General features: G+C 41.6%; 1 protein-coding gene across 2 annotated transcripts in view; it reads right to left on the reverse strand.

The window, feature by feature from the left end:
• The window catches only part of Scr (Sex combs reduced), a 71,694-nt gene that overhangs the window by 39,862 nt on the left and 10,890 nt on the right, over positions 1–20,942 (reverse strand). Inside the window, exon 2 of one of the 2 annotated variants that reach the window (XM_019052876.2) lies at positions 7,937–7,960. The exons of the other annotated variant lie outside the window; for it this stretch is intronic. Within the exon in view, the coding sequence (XP_018908421.2) occupies positions 7,937–7,960 (24 nt within the window). The remainder of the gene's footprint in view (positions 1–7,936; positions 7,961–20,942) is intronic. 2 annotated transcript variants of the gene reach the window in all.

The raw sequence follows: 20,942 nt of genomic DNA on the forward strand, positions 1-20,942 counted from the left end.
TACAAACCTAACAGGGATACTTCACGCATTGCGCAACGCGTGAAGTATCCCTGTTAGGTTTGTAGGCGCCAATGCGTGTTTCGCGCTGGCTGCCCGGGCTGCCACGGCGCTTGAAGCAATTATTTCACACCAGAGGTATTGCACAGTATCATACGAAACTGAAGGCGCTCTAATATATTAGTAATGGCAGGCATCCATCAAAAGTACGGAGCTCTCCTCGCAAAATAAATCAAGATACTACGGCCCAAAAAGAGAGCAGTTGTCCAAAAACTCACCAAGTCCTAGCATCCGTAATTAGTAACGTTTAGCATACACTTTATCGCCTGGCTGTTGCTTAGTCGCCATCGGCTATAAAAGGCTATAAGAAATTGTGTAGCCGGCTGTAGGTCTATGGTATTTTGGAACACAGATTCTACTGCCAATTTTTACCAGGGGTAATATTTGTGATAATCAACAATTCTCGTTAATTTGAGTTCATACTATGGCTGGCTCTCTGGGTCTTACGATCTCTATGGCTAGATCAAACCTACTTCAAAATTAACGACATGGCCATACTCTTCCTATCCAGGTACTCCACCCAGCAGGCTGATTGTTGAAATTATAGAGAAAGCTATAGACATAGAGGACAAAAGGGTATGGAGGGGTTCTATTGGTGGAAGTGGGTGGTTAGAATAGACAAAAAAGGTAGGTCATAGACTAGCAGACGTGAACCCTCGGGAGACCCTATATAGTTACTTCATCATTTTCTCCCTTAGCCTATAGGAGCCAACTATTTCAACCAATAGGATCGCTCCATACTTTCTATGTTTTCTTAGTCTATAACTTAGTCTATCAATATTTACCACCATCCCGCTGAACCAAGTGCTCGCTCTTACAGAACACGCTGTAGCCGTAATAAAATATACGGGACCTGATTCAGACGAGCGGGAGATTTGATCAGAAATGGTGGATTACAATATGATATTTCCTTGGCCGGCGATAAATCATGGCGCTGTGTTTGTGTTCGTGTGTCGCTGCGCAGGCATTTGCGTCGGTGTGCGCGGCTAGGTGTAGTACAAAACGTGTTTCAAGTTCACTGTTCGACCAGACTTGGAGCATGATACCTACAGACACGGCCGGCTCTCTTACTCCGTGGCACAGACTGTAATTATCACTTTTCAAATATCATGAAACTCCTGCCCCCCTCCCCATCCCCCACCCCGATCCTCGATCCCTCTCTCCTCTCTTCTGTATCCCCTTTCTCTCTCGGTTCTTATGAACTAATAATGCATTAACACAGCTTCATCCTCCGGTTGAGATTCCTACTCCGCGGAGTTCATTTTCTCATTTGAAATCGGATTAATACCAGTCGTCCTGATCCTTGATATTCGCCCGAGTATTGGAAAGCTCTCTCTCTTCCGTACTTTGTTCCTTGGTCTCCTAACCTCTAGGATATCATTCCTTTATTTTTATGTATTTTCTTCCTCTCATTGACATTGCAAATCTTTGCACACCGTAAGAAAAAGAAACCGACATTTTGTGTTAATTTGGGAAGTAGAATACAAAGTAGCCTACATTTGCGGTTGCTGGCCAGGTCGGTCGAAAGGTCAGCGTGTCTTACTCTAGGATAATAGTTTCTGGGTTCGAATCCCGGTAGTGGCGTTAAATTTTCACAGAGCTGGCAAGAGGATCTGCAGTAACAGATTCCACTCGCTTTAATCCCTGAAAATTTGAATGACTACAGCATGGATGTATCGTACTAACCCTGGGATCGGTGGTTAGGCATGAATGATCGATTATCCATATTTCCCTAATTGAAGCTGTGGTAAAGAATCGGTTATTAAGGTGTTCGTTGCGATCACCTTGTTTATCGATCCTTTTCTATAGGTTTAAATGGCAGGTCAATCGATATACTCGCAAAGCACGCCCCGCCACCTTCCGCGATGATGTCTCCGGACACCAAATAGAATTTCTTGATGGAGGAAGGTTCCAAATCGGAACTAAGGTCAATAAATCAGTAACAAGGTGGAGAAATGGTGCTGGATTCATTTCGCGGGAAAATCAAAGCTAAGAGGCTCCAGTGTGGACCTAGCACCATTTCTCCACCTTGTTACATACAGTTCGGGCTACTTCTTTGTGTTTTTTTCTCTTATGAATCAGTCAAAAAAAAAAAAAAAAAATCAATTGGATTACGTAGCATGAGGTCAACGATTACGGTGTCAACAAACAGTTTTTCTAAGTTTTTGTTGACACCATGATCATCCAAAAATAAAGAATTTTGATTCTTATGAAATATGATCACGGTGTCAACGAAACTTAAAACTTCCCTCTATAACATCTTTCAAATTTCAAATCTTGTTTTTCCTGTGTTTTACTTCAACCTAACCTAAGCTAACCTTACCCAACCTTACCTTACAAGGCCTAACCCACTTTCACGGAACTTAACTTTCCCCGACCTTACCCTACCTAACTTTAACCTTACCTACCTAATCTAACCGTACATGTTCTGACCTAAACTTACCTAATCTAACTATACGTGACCAAAACCTCTCCTGTACACTTAATTTTTGAATTTTACTCATAAGTAAGATATTTTCTTGTTTGTTGATACCGTGATCGTTGACACCATGCTCAGGGCCCATTTTTGCGTTTTACTGCATGAGCACAACGTCAACACTCGTTGACTCCATGATCAGATTTTGGGTTTGTTGACACCATGATCGTTGACACCATGCAACGTGACCTTTTTCAGTCAGTTGAATTCTCTAAGGCAACGTCTAAGGTCACGTCCAAGGTAAAGTCACTCGATGATATTATTTGGAGCTAAATTCTGGGACCCTTCTGTTTTCATCTACCGATTCACGGCGTGACCTTTGCCAGAAGGTAGCTGCTGATGAGCGGAACCGACGAAGGCAAATAATTTCGCCGGCGGATAAATGACCGGGCAAAGCGTCGGAAAATAAATAAAAGCAGCGGCTCCCGCAAACGTGGAATTGAGTGAATAAATGAGTTTATAATCAAGCCAACCGCGGGAAGGGCATCATAGAGCTCTCCGTGAAAGAGATTTATTTGCATTCCAATAGAGTTTAAAACACGAGTTTAAATTAGTTGAAGAATGCGCACCGTTTGTAGACCTCCTGGAACGTCTGTCGAGCATTTCTGGCGTCCCCGTGATTCACTCCTTCCAGCGCCCCTGCTTTTCTCCATGTCACGTCACTCGATCGCTCCGCTCTTTCCCAGAAGCCTTGGATCTCGCCATGAGAACGAAGCTCCTCAGGGGCTACTCACTATTCTGGGTTGAAAGTACCAGGAAAATGGCATTATACGATCCGGAGCCGATTTTCGCGAGTTCATTACCACCTAAAGTAGGCAATTTTTTTAAGGGGGGGAGGGGGGCTACGGTCAAAAATGTCTCATACTACCGAGCTGAGAAAAAGCGCCGTATGAGCTTTCAGACGTTGCCAAATTTCCTTGGATAAAATACGAATTCATAAGGAAATTTTTGAAGGTTTTGCCTCTAATTTTTCAGAGCATTTTATTTCGCAACCAGATCTAAATGTTCTGAAAATCTCAAAAGAAAATGTTCATAACTCTCCTCAAAAAAAAAAAAAAAAAAAAAAAATTCAAAAGGGAATTACGGAACTCCAGAATTTTTTAGAGATCAGAAAGCAGAGTAAGTGACATATGAAACCCTTAATTTCTGTTTGTGACCAAAACAATCCATTGTTTCTCTCGTCAAAAATGAGGTTAGATTAAACTCTTTGTGATACTAAACATATCGAACATGTCAACTGTGCTATGCAAATGGACTAAAAATGCATATTCTCTATTCTGCCGTGCTAACAATAAGTAAAAACGCTGTAAGAGCATTCGAATGTTGCCAAATTTCTTCTTAGAAAGTATATATTTTTGAAGAAAGTTGGGAATATTTTTCCTTGAAATTTTCAGACTTTTTGGGTCAAATTACGAATTAAATGCTCTGAGAAATTGGAGGGAAACATTTAATAATTTTCTTGAAAATTCGTGATTTGTCGAAGGAAATTTGGCAACTCCTGATGGCTCATACGGCGTTCTTCCTTAGCATAGCAGTATTCTTGCATGACGTTTAACTGAAACATGTTATCAAACGCGACGTTAGACGATAATCGCCAATTAATCGAAAGCTCTTTTTATAGCTTTAAATGGTTCTATGCTCACTGAGAGCCTTCAACTCATCGGTAAGCACAGACTTGACAGTGCTTATTTTCAACACATACGGCTTGAAAGCTGCACCGATGGTGGCAATTTAAGTGCGCTGCAAGCTGCAAGACGCGGGGCAGGTAGCTTGAGTCAAAGGTTCAGTCAAAGAAGCCAGATCTGGCGATAAAAAACGATTATTTCACAATGAGCCGCATTGAAGAAATCTGCAGAGCTAAGATTAGATTGAACGTCGCACGACTGAAAATAAAAAATGTATAAAAAATTGATTTGTAAAAATTGACTTACTTATATAGCTTTATTTTTTTACGTTTTGAGTCCTTTAAATTACCGCCACCATATAAAAATGGCTTGAAATAGTAATTTTACTTGCTCTTTACATCAAATTAGTTCCTACTTCTAGAAGTTCCCGGCTTGCTTCTCTCTTATTTCTACCCGAACATTTCCAAGGCCGGATTGCCTATAGTTACCAAGGGGCGTACCCCCTTAAAAACACCCGAATGTTTCGCTTACAAACTGACAACTCCTCTCTGATTGTAACAAAGTGCAATAATTTGAAGGATAACGTTTTATGATAATGAAAGAAGATTCTCAAAAAGTTCGCCTTCAAATGATCGTATAGGCCAAAAACCTACCGGAAAGTTCGAATAGTTACATATCCGCTCCCTGCGTGTGAAAATGATTGTGTGGGGTGAGGAGGTCAAATCGTCGTAAGTTAGAGTAATCAAATGATATCGAGAAGGCTGTATATCATTTCGGTGCAATAAGAAGCAAGATCAATGTTTAAGAGAAATTAGTTATCTTCAAAATGTATTGCATTTATCCTACATTTTTTTCCAGCTCGAATGAACAAGAACTCGTTGAGCTGTCACCGAATCTGGCGAATATGTTGGTTTCATCGTAACATGGGCTGATAAACACGTTTAAACCATGAAGTCAGAAGTTTTCAAAGTAGCAACTATCTTAAAAATTAATTTTTTTCCATTTAGTGTTCTGTAACGTTCGGAATAATGTTCTAACTAGTATAATCGCGAAACCCAGGGTAAATGCAAATGCAGTTTTACTCTATGCGATGAATTCCACAATAGAGGATTTGCACGAGACAATTTTATTTCTGTATATGAGAGTGCGTCATGAACTGCGTCTTTGGTATTTTTCATGATTTTTTTCCGATATAGGAAATAGTAGAGAAATATATTTAAAAAATTGTGTATTTCCTTCGGATAATACACCAAAAGAGAAAATCTGCTGGCTTGTGACGCTATCAGGCGGTATTTCCCATTTAAACGCATGTATTTTGGCAGATCAGGACAATTGATCATTATCTCCTCTAAAAATTCTTCATTTTAGAAATCGAGGATGTTCACAAAAAATCAGTTTGAACTTTCTTCCTGCTATAAGGATCCATGCAATTTCGAAACTTCAAACACGTATTTCTCGAAATAGCAAAAACTGCACTTGTGCGCCTTGTCCTCCAAGCCCCTCTTATGAATTACATTTTGCAATGAGGAACCACTATCTTTGGCTCTCCCATAAAAGCACATATCCACATAGGAAAACCAATGGCATGTATATGTTGTTTCCAAAATGGGCCAGAAACAGTGGTTCCTCATTGCAAAATGCAATCCATATGACCTTTCACCGCACTCGTCCTCGATCGCACGAATACTCGGAATAGTTGGGACGATTTGGCAAGGGTGGTTGGCCCTCGGCGTTAAAAGCTGCCTCCGCGCTTCTCCGTAGGCGAAGACAGGAGACGCGGCGCAATGCGCGGGCATCATTTTTTACGTTGCAACGATAATTAATCACAATTACGGATCGGCCGTTGTGAGTTCGCGGGTCGCGCCGAACCACATGAGCGTTTAGCGCACCGAGCACCGGGCACCGCGCACCGGTCGTGTCGTCACCGTATTAATAGATGGGCCACGCCGGAAAAGTTTCGCTTTCTCCTGCCTATTTAACTTGCGGGGCAACTTCAACTTCAAGCCGCTTGACGGAAAGGCTGTTTATGTACATTGTCGGATTGAGCATCTGAACACTTTAGGTCTAGCTGTCGAGGTTTGGATCACACATCTGAAACTTCATTTCTTACATCTGAAGTACTTCGGGTTTCACATCCGAAAAACTTCGGTTCTCACATCCGAAAAATTTCGGTTCTCACATCTGAAGTACTTCAAATGTAAGAACTGAAGTTTCAGATGTGTGATCCGAACCTCGACAGCTAGACCTAAAGTGTTCAGATGCTCAATCCGAAAACTTCAAAGATCCATATGACCTAAACTTCAAGTCCCACGCACGAGGTTTTTTTCTTCGTGAGGGAAACACATAGCAGTTTTTCAAAAAGGATGGGCAAGGTACGTATTTGCTGGACAAGTAGTGGCGACGAGGCAGTAGAAAAAGTCGACAAAAATAATTTGTTTTCAATGCCGGAATTTTGAGTTTGCGGCACTGCTGCACCTCCGCACAGGCCCCGTTTGGTGAAATATTTGACAAAGAGTCTACCTAGAGGGTAATTTGAAAATATGAAACATTCAGCACAATCCAGACGGGGTTGGAAAGGGCTCTAAATGATACTCCTCTTTTGTTTTAAACATCGTGCTGATTCGATTTTCTAGCGAAAAATAAAGCAAGCCAAAAAATCCTGAAAATTGTCAATCACATACGCAGATTTTGAGTCTCAGCTTTTGAGGAGGCTACGGTTTTAAGGGATAAAGAATATATATTGGGCCTCTTCTGCCCGCAGGGGTATTGCAAAAGTACACGATGCTGATAAGTATCATGATGGCGTGTTCCGAGGACCGTTAAAATTTCTGTCGGTGGTATTCTGTGTGATAATATTCTCTTTTGTGTGATATCTCTTGCATGGTTAACGTAAGTTAAAGACACCCAGAATAATTTCAATTTTTATGTTTAAAATAAAAAAAATATTTTAAGCTGCAGCCCCAAACCGTTCAGGAATAAATCGACCCTTTTTAATTTCATGATCCATGCAGAAATTTTGGTTTATCCTGTACTGTTTACTTGTTGGTTATTCTGATACAGAGAAAAAAGAAGACGTCATGAATCACCAGAACCATCGTCGCGTTTGGAATGCCATTAGTCGATAGAAAAACAAAAACTCGCGGTTTGAGAACAATTTTACGGATATTTTCGTTACATTTTAAATAAAATTGAGATATTTTCCAAAGATGGAACCAAAATCCCGAAATCACCATAAAAAAGTACCAAGTTGTTACTCAATCTCTTTAGTGTATAATTGTTTTACACAGTGCTAGTGCACTGCACGTGGCTTAACAGTTGCTAACATATGTTTAAAGTAAATTACAGATGGTTTGTGAATTTCTCTCATTTGACTGAGTATTTCTACAGTTTAGTGGCAAAAAAAGTCCAAGTTAGGATGATGTCGGCGGCAAGTCAAGAAAGGGTGAAACATGAACCGCTAGTACGTCATTTTGATCAGAACTTGCTGATGAATATCAGCACAAATCAGTGGAAAGAAGGTGGAGAGAGACACATTCATGTTAGAAGAGAATGAACGAGCGTAGAACCACCCTTAAAAGGAAATAAGTATACAAAGTTGCGTATTCAGGGTCGGACTGACAAATGCAAGCAACAATCCATGCCTTTGCCCAGGGATAGAATTTTTAATTACTACGAATAAAAAACAGAGCACTCTTAATTCAGACCCGCCATGCACTCAAAATGACCAAACTCTTAAAAAATTGAAATTCTAACCTGATCTAAAAAAAGTTTTGCATACCTTCAGCCGTAACTACTGGCACTCCTGCAACATGGAAAAATACGTTTGGATGTACCTGACGGTTATAACAATGGCATGTTTTGAATTAGGTGAAAAATCTCAACTTAAAAATACAAATAAATTTCATGAAAATCTCTTAACTTGTTTGAGAATCTCATCACTCGAACACGGTTGTGAAAATTAGTCAAATAGAAAACTACTTCCAATCTCTATAAGGAAATTGGAATGTTAAATGTCAGTCCGACCCTTTAGGTAATATTTACTTTTGGAATTTTTTTTCTTGATGGGATCTTTTGGAAGCATATGGCTTGGCTAAATCAAAAAATACAAAACTATAAAAATCTATTGAAATGGTGATTGAGAAAAATTATTTAAATACAATTCCATCGTTATAAATTATGAAAAGACAAGCGAAACACGTGATTTTTATGAGTGCACGAACTAACATCTCTCCACTTGCTCGAACTTCCTTAATAGTCCTTAAATGATTCGGGTAGCATGTCAAATTTCAGTCGACCTTTTTCGTTTAAAACCACCGATTAATATTTAAAAATTAAGAAAAAAAGCATCATAAGAAAAGGAAAATAGAAGTCGAAATCCCGAAAAAGTAATTGCTGCGTATTTAATCACCATGTACCATTATTAGTCGTTCTATTATCAAAATAATGTACTCGCGTTACGCTGGCTGTAAGGAAAGACAACATACGCGCATCTGAAATTTGCCAAATTTCCTCAGATAAAATATTTGATTTGGAACACACATTTGATTAGAATACACACATTTCCTCTTAAACTTCAGCACCCTCTTTGTAAAACTCTCTAAAAATTAAAAAAAAAGTCTAGAAAGTTTTCAGAGGAAATTTGACATGTTTGAGGGCTTACGTCGTCGTTTTCTGTGGGAAAAAAATGTAACTCCATTTTAATGTAGCCAAATTTCTCTTCGCAAATTGCAGAGTAACCAGGAGCATCTTGAGCATCTCTAACTGAAAATTTTACGGATTTTCCCTCAGATTTCATGCAAAAATCAGACAAAATTTGGAAGTAAATTGCACAATTAAGTACATTTTTGTATTATAAATTGATTCTCTGAATCAATTTGGCAACTTTGGATCGGAGTTACGTTTTTTCGTCCGGAAAACGACGATATGGGGTTTTTCCTTAGGGTGGCAGTGTCATGCTCTTCCTTCGTTCGCGGAACATTGAAATAAAAAACGATAAATCACGCTGAGAAGGTTACGTTCCCTAAAGGAAGTAGGCTAATTCTTGGCTAATTTTATCAGTTTTGTCTCTTTTCCTACCTTGGTTTTCATTCAGGAGAGCGGGACCCGAAACTCTTTGATAAATACCTACAGTGCAAGCGCATCCTAACTTTTGAGTCAGAAATAAAAAAAAATTAAAAGAAGGAAATTAAAAATACTAAAAGAGGGGGAGAGAGTGGAGACCTGAAACGAGAGATCCCAGAAAAAACAGTAATAATTCATTGACTAGCGGCTTTCATGCACTTTTAGTACAGCGTAACAAAAATTAATTTATTCTCGTGGTCTAAATTTAAATTCTCTCTTCTGCTGTCATTTTGTTCCCATGTCACCCCGGATAAAGCGGCTTCTCTTTTGATTCGAGTTCGGCCCAATCTTACGAGTTGATCATAAGACGAGCTTGCTTCACTCCTTTTCTTTTACAAATGAATCTTTTCTTCTTCAGAGATTTCAGTCCCCGTTTCAATTTTTTTTCGAAGCGATGGCTCTGTCAAAAGTTATCTCACGTCCAAGCTAACTACAATGGCTACCGTTTTTGTACGGGCGAGATATTGTCCTTCCTATGAAAATTATTGTCTAACTTTTGTAAAAGTCCGTAATAAATCGAGGCATCCTTTATGAAAGTTCGTGAACATATAAATTGAAGTATAAAGAACCAGGAAAGAAAAATTGAGAAAAATTAAACTAGCAACACGTTCGTGCTGTTTTTTTCTACAAATATATCTCCTTCATTTCATCATCTTATTGACATTTGTTTAAAAAAAGGATGAATTTTATAATTAAAACCGTCTCGAGATACGCCATGTTGGGATGAACTTCTCAACAACACCTGGTGTTTCTCACGCAGTGAGTCATTTTGACAAAATTATTGAACAAATGGAAAAATCCACTTCAAGCGGCTTATACTTCAAAATACTTAAGTTTTGACAAAAGCGATCAAAAATATTTAAGTCATCAAAGTTTTCAAAAAGAGAATCAACCTCGTTCTTATTTGTAACCGGTCCTATCAAATATAAAATTCAAATAAATAAATACACTTCTGAGAATTGGAGTGACCGTGAGATCGTAAGAAGGACACAGATTCCGTTCTAAAATTGAAGCGAGCCTCACGATTTGATTACGAGGAACATACAACTATTTATACTCGTGGGATGATTTTTTGCCTATCTAAAAAATGAAGGCGAACCGCTTTCAATGCTTCTGAGACAATCACGAGGCGTAACTGTGTTTTATCGTTATATTTTTACTCTCGTCTTATCATTGTTTTCTCGATGTATTGATTATGACTGATAAACCACCTTTGTTTTACAATTTGAAATATCATGAAAAATTTGATTTTTGAAATTAATTTCAATTTTTTAAGTTGAAAAATTATGAAAATTAGGACATCTTAATATAGACGATAATCTCTCTTGGGTTGGAAATTCGACCATTCCACATCCTACCTAGAGGGATATTTCAGTGGAGGCATATTCTCATACACAGGGATGGTGATGGGATGGGGGATGGTTTTCTGCGTGGTTGAGGGAGGCGTAGCCCCCGGAAGAGGGGAGGGGGAGGTGCTGCGCGTGCTCACCACGCAAAGGTGAACTGTAGCCAGTGAACACGAAATAATTATGTTAAACATCGTTCCGCAAGTTCCCGGTGAGGAGAAAAGACAGGGTAGGGGGGGTTGGAGGGGGCGGAGCAGGGGAGGGTCGGGGTGAATTTACGAGACGGAACCGGGCCGGGCAAATACGAGTGTGGATAAGGATGTGAATATTCTGTGGCGTTGCCAAGCTGTCGGAAAAAGTGAAAAAAATAATGAGATTTTATACAGCGAAAAAAGAGGGAATTGATGAAGAAGAGGCGAAAGAGAATGAGGAGATGGAGAGAAAAGAAAGGGAGGAGGAAGCAGAGAAAGGAGGAGGAGCAGAGGAGAATAATGCAATTACTGATTTTGAATGCGTTCGGGAGTCAGAAGCCTGCATTAACCCTAAAAATTTAATTTTTGTCTATTTCTGTTTATTTCTTTGCATGTTTCCTATAAAAAGCACAATTGAGTGCAGCGCATTGTGATACGCATCATATCAGTCTCTTAAAAACAATTTTTTGTGCCCTTTTACTCTTGAAAGCTTCATTTTTCAAAGTTTGTTCGAATATGAGGTGGAAAATTCTTGGAGTAATTTTGACCATATTAGACGTGTCGTCAGTTCTATTGGCGCTTGTTTCCATTTCGCTTGCGAGTGATCGCGATGCAATCAACCAATAGCGATCGAGGATTGACCGCGGCCCAATCGTGAGCGTAGTCAATCCTCGACCCCTGTTGGACGACTACATCCCGGTCACTTGCCAGCGAAATGGAAACAAAGTGCCAACTTAGCTGACGATACCTCTATGATCATAGTGGCACGGCTAAGAGGAAGGAGGGGGGTCCAGGGGGTCTGGACCCTTCCCATGCCCGGAAAATCACGTTACGTGGTTTTTAGGAGTTTTTTACTTTTGAATCTCATTCCTCTCCTACCTGAAAAATTTCAGGCTACGCCACTGGTGGGTTTCGCTTATTTTAGCTGCCACTACCGCACTGTTACTATAACTTTTTAGTCTTGCATTTTCTGCCGTGCTAAGGAGAAAGGCCGTATGAGCCTTCAGACGTTGCCAAATTTCCTTTGTCAAATCACTAATTTTCAAGAAAATGTGTGTATATTTTTCTTCCAATATCTCAGGTAATTTTGCTTGAAATTTGATCTAAAAAGTCTGAAAATTTCAAAGACAAATATCGACAATTTTCCTCAAAAATATACATTTTATCGGTGAAAAAACTCTCGAATGTTCATAACGGCGTTCTTCTTTATCACGGCAGTTTTACTGTGTGGTCATTTTAACGTTACGAGGGAAACGATTTTTCGGTTTTTTGGAACAATTCGGCAACAGGGAGCGGTCTTCCCGTTCCGGAGTGGATGTCGAGTACGAGGCTCTTAGTCTGTCAATTTGAGCATTAGCCCGATCGCTTCCCGGTTTTTGAGTGACTCGAACACAAGTTATGTTTTTGATGCCGGCAAAACGGGCTTCGAGCCCTAATTGGAGGAGACAACGTTTGTCACACGGCGACCGGCAATTGCCTCGGAAACGCGCCCGCGCTCTCGGCCTCCAACGGACGTCCTCCCCGACTTTAAGCGTCCTGAACAGGAGGAAAGCTGCCAAATGGAACCGGGAATTCGCCCATTTTGAAACGCCTTCAAATTGAACGGAGCTCTTGCATGCGTGAGGGATTCGCGATTTAAATACCGATCCCTTGGTAACATTTCACGAAAAACACGACGGTACCACTGGCTTTCTCTGAAATCAACTCTAAAGCTCAAAAAAAACTCTTAGAGTTGGTAATGGAGGGGATATCCCACGCTACTCTGAGTCCACCTCTTCATCAAGACAAACTTTCTACGCAAAGATAGGGAGCAAATACATTAGCAGGGTTGCCGTGTTTTCAGTTTTAGAGTCCCTAAACAAGGTTCCTGAACAAGGTCCTGCAGGCTTATTGTTAAAATTGATAGACAAAGCGATAGACAAAGAAGACATAGGGAGTATGGGGCTATCCTATCGGTTGAAATGGGTGGTTCTTAGAGACTGAGAGGGTAAATGATGGACTAACTATATGGTCTCTCGTGGGTTGCCGTTAATTATAGTCTATTACCTACCTCCTATGTCCATTGCAACCACCTGTTTCCACCATTAGGATCCTTCGACAGGGCCGGATTAAGGGGGTGGCCACAACTGCCGCGGCCCATGGCGTCAAATGTAGGGGGTGGCAAATTTTGCAATTTTTTTAAATGCAGCTAAAAAGAAAAATTGGATTCAGAAAAAAAAAAAAAATTACGAACGAGAAAAGTTGACAAAATCTCTCATTTCCTGAGAGTATATCTCTAATTTTGTCGTCCTTCTGTGATACAATAGACAGCACCTTTAATTAGCCGAGTTAAGACTAAGAGAGAAACCGAACACGGAATTTGGCCTGGAACGGCGCGGCGCAGAGAGCAATGATGACGAGAACGTGAGATGAAAAGGAGAAACCCTCGGCGCGGCGGTCGGTATGTAACACATTTTAGCGCCTACAAGACTGCATGAATACTTCACGCATCGCGCCAAAGACAATGCGGTCGCTGCGGTCAGCAGCGGGCAGCGTGAAGCGCATAGCGCCTACAAGACTGCATAAATACTTCACGCATTGCGTCAAACACAGTGCGTGCAGCAGCGCCGGCCCGAAACACATAGCGCATGTAAGAGTAAGACTGTAGGAATACTTCACGCATTGCGCTAAACACAGTGTGATCAGCGCGGCGCGGCGGCGGAAGTTAAAATTATTAAACCACATTTATGTTTGTTCTTTCATAATTGTTTGGTTCATTTCTTATAAATGGAAGACCTTGTTCATACAGAGATAGGTTTACGGAACTTAACTTTCGCGCCATGTTCCGTGAAATTTTGCTAGTAGTGTTAACAGGGCTTTCGCAAAAAATGTGACCAAGACGAGTAAACGCGTCTTATACACCCCTCCCCCTCCGGCACGTTCACCTGATGGTTTTTATTGGTGTTTCAAAACGAATGAGGCGGCAAAATACAGGCGGCCCATGGGCGACAAGTAAGTAAATCCGGCCCTGTCCTTCGATGTAATTTTTGTTTTCTTTGTCTACAGCTTTATCTATCAATTTCAACAATCAGCCCTCCAGAGAGCCTCCCCCTCCCCCCAAAACTATGTCATTTTATTCAGTCGCTAAATATCGGTAGACCTTAGTGAGGGGTAACCACCCTAGCTAGGTTTATGCTCCGGATGACAATCAAGGAGAGCTGCAGCCTGATTGTTGACATTTTGTGTTTTTCGGATAGACATAGATGACATAGGTTAAAAGGCGGAGCGTGATTGGTCGGTTATGTTTTATCGCTGCTTTGTCGAGCCTATGTCGGGTGGAACTCACGACAAGCTAACGGCACCTCTTAAGTTTCCGACGGTATGTCGTCCATCTCACCTGACAAAGGTACGATAAAGCAGCGATAAGACAGCCGACCAATCACGCTCCGCCTTTTAACCCATGTCATCTATGTCTATCCAACAACCACAAAATTTTAACAATCAAGCTGCTGGAACTACAAATCAGGGCTCAGGGCTGAAAATTTCCCAGGACTGATTGGCCAGCGCGGAGACCGGGAAAGCGGGTTACCGATTTGACCCCGGAGTCCGGCGACCGAATGCACCGAGCGGGTCACACGCGCGACCGAGACGGCCGATAATTACCGATGCAGATTGGCTATTCACTTATTCAGGCATCCAGATTCGGAATCACACACGTCTCTGATCGGCGATCGGTGGCTCCTCCCGGAGCGATCCATTAGCATCGATCATCGAGGATCGAGCATGGAGCAGGAACGACCGGGAGCGCGAGTGGGCGCGCTCGCCTACCGTGCAGGTGGCGCGCTCTTGCGCCGGATCACGAATCAGATTAATAGGTGGCTATCCTATCAATCACATTCGCGTGAGGGGACCCCTCCCCCCGCCCCGCCGTCGCAACGCGGTGGGGATCACGCTCCCATCGAGACCGCGGCGCGCTCTAGCAGGTATTTAATTAGATATTGACTCACTTCTTCCAGCCATCGTGCTCCGGCCAGTTTTGCATCTCGCCGGCTGTGTTGTCAAATCGGGCACGAATTTCGGTTTTTTAGACGATTCCGTGCGATAGCATTAGAATTGGCTGATCCAGAAAGATAGCCAGAAAGAGAGGAGGAAAGGGAAGAGGGCTCCTTAGAACCAAAGGAGCCGGGGAATCCCTAGACAATTGTGTGGATAAAATCTTCCCCTCCCCTCGATCGAACTCTAAACAGATTTAACTCAGTACATGTTAAACATTTGGAATTTAAAAATTGGCGGATTTTATACCAGATCGTTTGTTTAGGTAATTGATGGTGTAAAATATGAGGGAAATTCAGCAAAAATAAGATGGCATTAAAGCTGTAAACTACACAGTAGGTGCGTCGTGGGTTCAGAAACGACCCCCTTTCTCCCTTACAGAAGGCAAACTCTCGGTTTGATATTGGTCTGGCCCCAAACAATTTCAGTAAATTTTCACATGAAAAAAATGTAATACCACGTTTTTTTTTTTTTTTTTTTTTGCATCTGCCCTTCCCTTTGACTCCGCCACTCAGTAACACCAGGGTCACAATAAATGAAACATTTATGAAATTCTTTGGACACTTTGAAGAGCTACTAAAAACATCCGATCAAAATTTATGTATCACACAAACTTTGAATCTGAATTTCGTGCTACGCGTTATGTGTCACCTCTTTAATTCAGTTTTCATTGCTTGACAGAAAGGCTAATTTTGGAGTTGGAGAGAAATCCAGAATTTTCTCGCTAAATTTGGCAATCCGGACGGTGGGGCCACGATGAAGCTAATTGAACAGCCGCGATGGTGAACGAACCGTCCCAGTCCAGCTGACCAATAGCAGGGAAGGATTGGCTGCGGAGGTGGCGCGCTCGAATACTGACTGCCTCTCAGCTAACTTAAGTTCATAATTTTGTGTAAGTTTGAAAATTCTTGAATTTTTTCTCTCAATAAGTCGAATTGTTCTCGGGATTTTATCGACTAACTGGATTATTACACGATAAAGCTACTTTATTGGTTGGAAGTGGTGTGAAACATTAGCGCTTGTTAAATATTCATTCTGAAGTTTATGACAGAGGCATGGCGTGCTTTGAGATGTATCGATTATAGGCCATTAAAGCCCATGGAAAGGGATCGACAAACGAGGTGTTTGCAACGAACACCTTAATAATCGATTCTTTACCTTGCTTTCAAATGGGGAAATATCGATAGTCAATCATTCACGTTCCACCACCGGTTTATGACGCCAGAAGTACCTTGGGGTTTGTTTGCACTTAGATCCGCATGATTGGGTGCATTTGCAGCATATAATGGGAAATTCTCGTCAAACATTTTCTTGACAAATTCAATTACCCCAAAAAATTTGGATATGAGCTCAATTTTTAGATCAAGAATTTACGAAGAAATCAAGTGTTGCATGAAGTGCAACGCCACCCTGACATGAAATTTCCACTTTGTCTTCCACGCCAAAAACCGAAGAGTACAATTGGCACTTGACGTGCTATGCCGTAACTTGACGTGCTATGCCGTAACTTGACGTTCATGATGATTGTTCATAAGCATTTTGTGATTAACAAGTAGTACATCAATCAATTACTAATTTACCACGAGAAATTTCGATTGCAAGAAACACCCTACAACGTACCACCATGGTCCGAATATGACAAAGTTATGTGTTATGTGCTTGCCGTGTTGATCGTCAAACGGAACAGGTCGCATCGTCGAGCTATGCCACCGGCAAGATTCGCCTTCATTTGAAAAGGTATGCAACACGGGCTCCCTGACGTTAAAATAGTGGAATCCAGGCGCTAACCCAAGTAACCGTAAGAATAACACATCAAACTCTGATCCTCTTGGAGGAAATCCTCTAATCAAACCTGCAGAATTGTTGCCCTCCGCATCGAGAGCCTACGTAAGCCGACTCATTGAACTATGAAATGTTTTTCAATTGCACATACAGTATTTCATTTATTCAATCGGAGCGGTATGCTCCAAAGGAGGGTGGGGGTGTGTTGTGGTTTGAACCAACATGATCGAAGCACATGGTCACAGTAATGTATCATCACACAAGCTCGTAGTAGAACGAGTTGCATAGAGAGGAAAGAAACGAGGATCTCCCGACGACTTACGTTTACGAATGTTGCCGACTCGTGCTAAAAATATAAGTAATAAATCCGCGTATATCACGACCATAATTGAAATATTATTGCCTAAGTGACAATTATGAGGATCCTCCTCGTGAGTGTGATGACGGATATAATGAGCAAACTAAATCAAAGATCTTCCGTCGACATTTTTTTTTTCTTTTCTTCAGGGAGGAGGAGCTAGGATCCAACCCCGGTGTCTTCCTGTTTGAAGCGCTTTCTTTGATCGGGTCACTCGAAGCATCTCTGTCGTCGAGATGAGCGTGTGTAGCTTGGGAGCTGTATCGTTGTTGTTCCTTGAAACATGTTTATACGTCACTCAGAGCAGAGACAAACCTTGTTGCTCTCATGAAGTCAAATTCAGTTGCTATATAAACGTATGGTGTCCACGCATACCGTTGGTTTCATGAGTTGGCTGCCCTTTTGGGCCCTAAAAGGTCATGGCTTTATCTTCAAATAACCGTTCTCTCCTCATACAAATACTCCATTTTGCATAATTTATTTGCGATGATTCAAACCGAAACAAACGAACATAGCCTCGTGTGCAAATTCTGAAAGGCTTGATCGTATTAATTCATGAACATTTTGTGATTAACAAGTCATAAATCAATCAATTACTAACTTAACAAGAGAAATTTTGATTGCAAGAAACACCTGAACGCGTACCGTCAGGGTCCGAATATGATGTGGTTATGTGTTTGGCCGAGTTAATTGCCGAGCGACACAATTTATACCACCGAGCTTTGTCAGCGGCACGATTCGCCTTCATTTGAGAGAGTATGCAATATGGGCTCCCTGGAGTTAAAATAGTGGTATCCAAGGCGCTAACCCAAGTTACCTCAGGAAAAAACTCAAACTCTGATCATTTGGGTATATCAGCGCTGTCTTCTCATTGTATTGTTTACTTTCATCACAAGTGTAGTAGTATCGCAAGTAATTGATTTATCATTACAATTGAGGGGCTTGAAGGACAGGGCGCGTAAGTGCAGTTTTTGCTATTTCGAGACTTGCGTGGATAAAGCTTCAAAATTATATGAATCCTAATGCCGAAAAGAAAGTTTAAACTGACTTTTTGATGCTTAAAAATTGAAATTTGGGAGCGAGTTTGTCACAGAATACATATTAAGACTCGTTAAACTTGAAATCATCAATATCTAATTTTTTTTTCAAAAACTGCACTTATGCGCCATGTCCTTCAAGCCCCTCAGATGTCACAACCCTTCGTTTGTAAAGCACGTATTTGACTTAGTTCTTGCATAAAGTTACTAATTTTTGAGGAATGACGCTCATTTATGAACATTCTTGGACATCTTGGTCTGATATGGGAATCTAAGGATTTGCAGCGGCTTTACTCAGATTTGTTTCGTGTTGAAGAGGTAGCTGCCCAATTCTGAACCCTAAGAGCTCTATATTTCGACATGTTTGTACTCGCCCCACACACGGAGAAAAAAAACTCGTGCGTGGGACTCGAAGTTTCGGTCACATGGATCTCTGAAGTTCTCAGATTGAGCACCTGAACCCTTTAGATCTAGTTGTCGAGGTTCGGATCACACGTCTGAAACTTCAGTTCTTACATCTGAAGTACTTCAGTTCTTACATCTGAAGTACTTCAGATGTGAGAACCGAAGATTTTCGGATGTGAGAACTGAAGTTTTTCGGATGTGAAAACCGAAGTACTTCAGATGTAAGAACTGAAGTTTCAGGTGTGTGATCCAAACCTCGACAGCTAGATCTAAAGTGTTCAGATGCTCGATCCGAAAACTTCAGAGATCCATATGACCTAAACTTCAGGCCCCTGCACGAAGTTTTTTTCTACGTGTACATGCACTCTACTCTACCCCACTGTTGCCCCAGAAGAATTTTTGACTGCTCTTCGTCCGAAACGGCGCCCTCTAAAGTTCCACGTTGCCGCGGCTCGACGTGAACTCCGCTCTGGATCCTGACGTGGACGTCGACGCTGACGTGGAACCTAACGCCGCCTAACGCGCGGCCCGAAATCCGGGCTCCTTTGTCCCGGCGCGCAAATTCCTTTCGACACGTCCCGCGCCACACACGCTCGGATCTGCATGTGAATGGCCCCTTGCGCGGGCTCATTTACACGTCAATTATCAGCGTCGCCCCGCGCACGACGCCGACTCCACCAGAGTTGTGACCGACCCCGTCCGTCATCGCACAACGAGCGGCCGCCCCGAGGAGTGACATCCCTCCCCGGCCCGGACGACTCCCAAATGGATCTGTCAATCTTCCCCCGTGTAAACGCGAGCTTCGCCCCCCTCCTCCCGCCCCCCGGCCCCCGGCTCCGGGGGTACCTGCTTAAGCTCTCACTTGTCAAATTAGGAATTAGTCATTTCGTCGCGGCGTCTGCGTCTGTCGGCGACACGGCCGGGCCGGGGGGGGGGGGGGGGGGGAGGGCCGCGGCGAGGAAAAAAAGTAAAAACGCTCGCATCATCCGAGACGGGCGGATCACCCGAGGAATCACTGCTAAACTGCAACGGGAGACTGACAGCGCTGGTCCACGCCGATGTTGCCATGCTTATTGGCTTCGAAGATTTTCCAGTTGCCTGGATACACGCTCAAATTTCCGTCAATTTCCGATCAAAATGATGACAAAAATGCCGGTCAAATTTTTGCAAGCCGCAAAAATTTGATGGTAGATGGTGCGCACCAGTCACCATTTGATTGGAAATTGGTGGAAATTTGAGCGTGGATCCAAGCCATTAAGGTCCAGTTTGACCTGCGGGCTAATTATTTGAATTTATAGACAAAGTTATAGACAAAGAAGCCATGGGGCAAATGAAGCGATCCTATTGGTGGAAGGGGGTGATTGTAATAGACAAAGGTGGTAAGTGATAGACTAACTAACGGCAACCGTCAAGAGACCTTTAGTCGGTCTATCTTATCTATGTACTTTGATCTCGGTTGAGCTTTTCAAGGAGCAATTTTAGTGATTTTGGACAAATTTGACTTTAAACCGTAAATTCGAGTTGGTTTCAAATTTTTCGGCGTTTCCTCTAAATCGTTTGCTAGACTCTCCTCTATGATTGGGGATCAGTGAGTCAATTTGGAGTTTTTTAGACTAATTGTAAGGTCTCCTTTTGAATGAAGGTCTTGATAGAAACAATATTATGAAGCAAATTCTTTAAGTTTGGCAACATTAATTTAAGCTGAAACCGCCTCCAACTCGACAAGATTAACTTAGCGCAGACGTGTCGGATGGTGAATGAATTTTAATAATTTGAATAAATTCGTCTAACTTCGAAAAGTCTGCGGAAGTTCTATTTGACAACTATGCCTCGACATCGCGTCGTCGAAACATTTGACTTTGAGTTGAGTCAAGCTAGACAAATAGACAGTAGTGTGACAAATAAATTAATAATTGTATCTCTTGAATTTACCCTTTCGAAAATAGAGAGAGGCGGAATGAATAATTATTGTTTGTTCTTGGGGTGAAAAATTTCATGCCTTGAAAAACTGATGATTCTAAGAAATTAACGCAGAGTTTACTGGATTCTGAGAAAGAGTCGATCGGGAATTTGAGAACCGACTTATAAAATGCTGCACAATAGAACGAGTACATATAAGAAGTCGGACAAAAGTTTAAAACTTTAAAAGCTTATATCTTCAAAAATTTGAAGCGGAAAAGTTTAAAAATGGTTCCATTGGTTTTTTCGTGGAACTTCCTTTCAGGTACACCCCTGGAAATTGAAATTGTGACTGATTAAACATCAAAATTTGCAAGTTTAGTCTAATATTATACGTCCAACCTCATCTAATGGCTCAGTCCATTGTGTGCCGGTTATGTAATAGACAACGAAGGCCAACTGACGAAGCATCAATACAATTTTTACTTTAGAGTATGAGTCCTCTGTTAATCTGACTATCATTGTTGAATCAGTGATAAACGCGAGGAATCAAACATTTCATGTTTTTTTTAATCGAGTTTCCAACAAAGAAGCTTGGATTTGATGGTCAAAT

The sequence above is a fragment of the Bemisia tabaci genome, chromosome 8, assembly GCF_918797505.1.
Source record: "Bemisia tabaci chromosome 8, PGI_BMITA_v3".
NCBI classification, from domain to species: Eukaryota; Metazoa; Arthropoda; class Insecta; order Hemiptera; family Aleyrodidae; genus Bemisia; species Bemisia tabaci.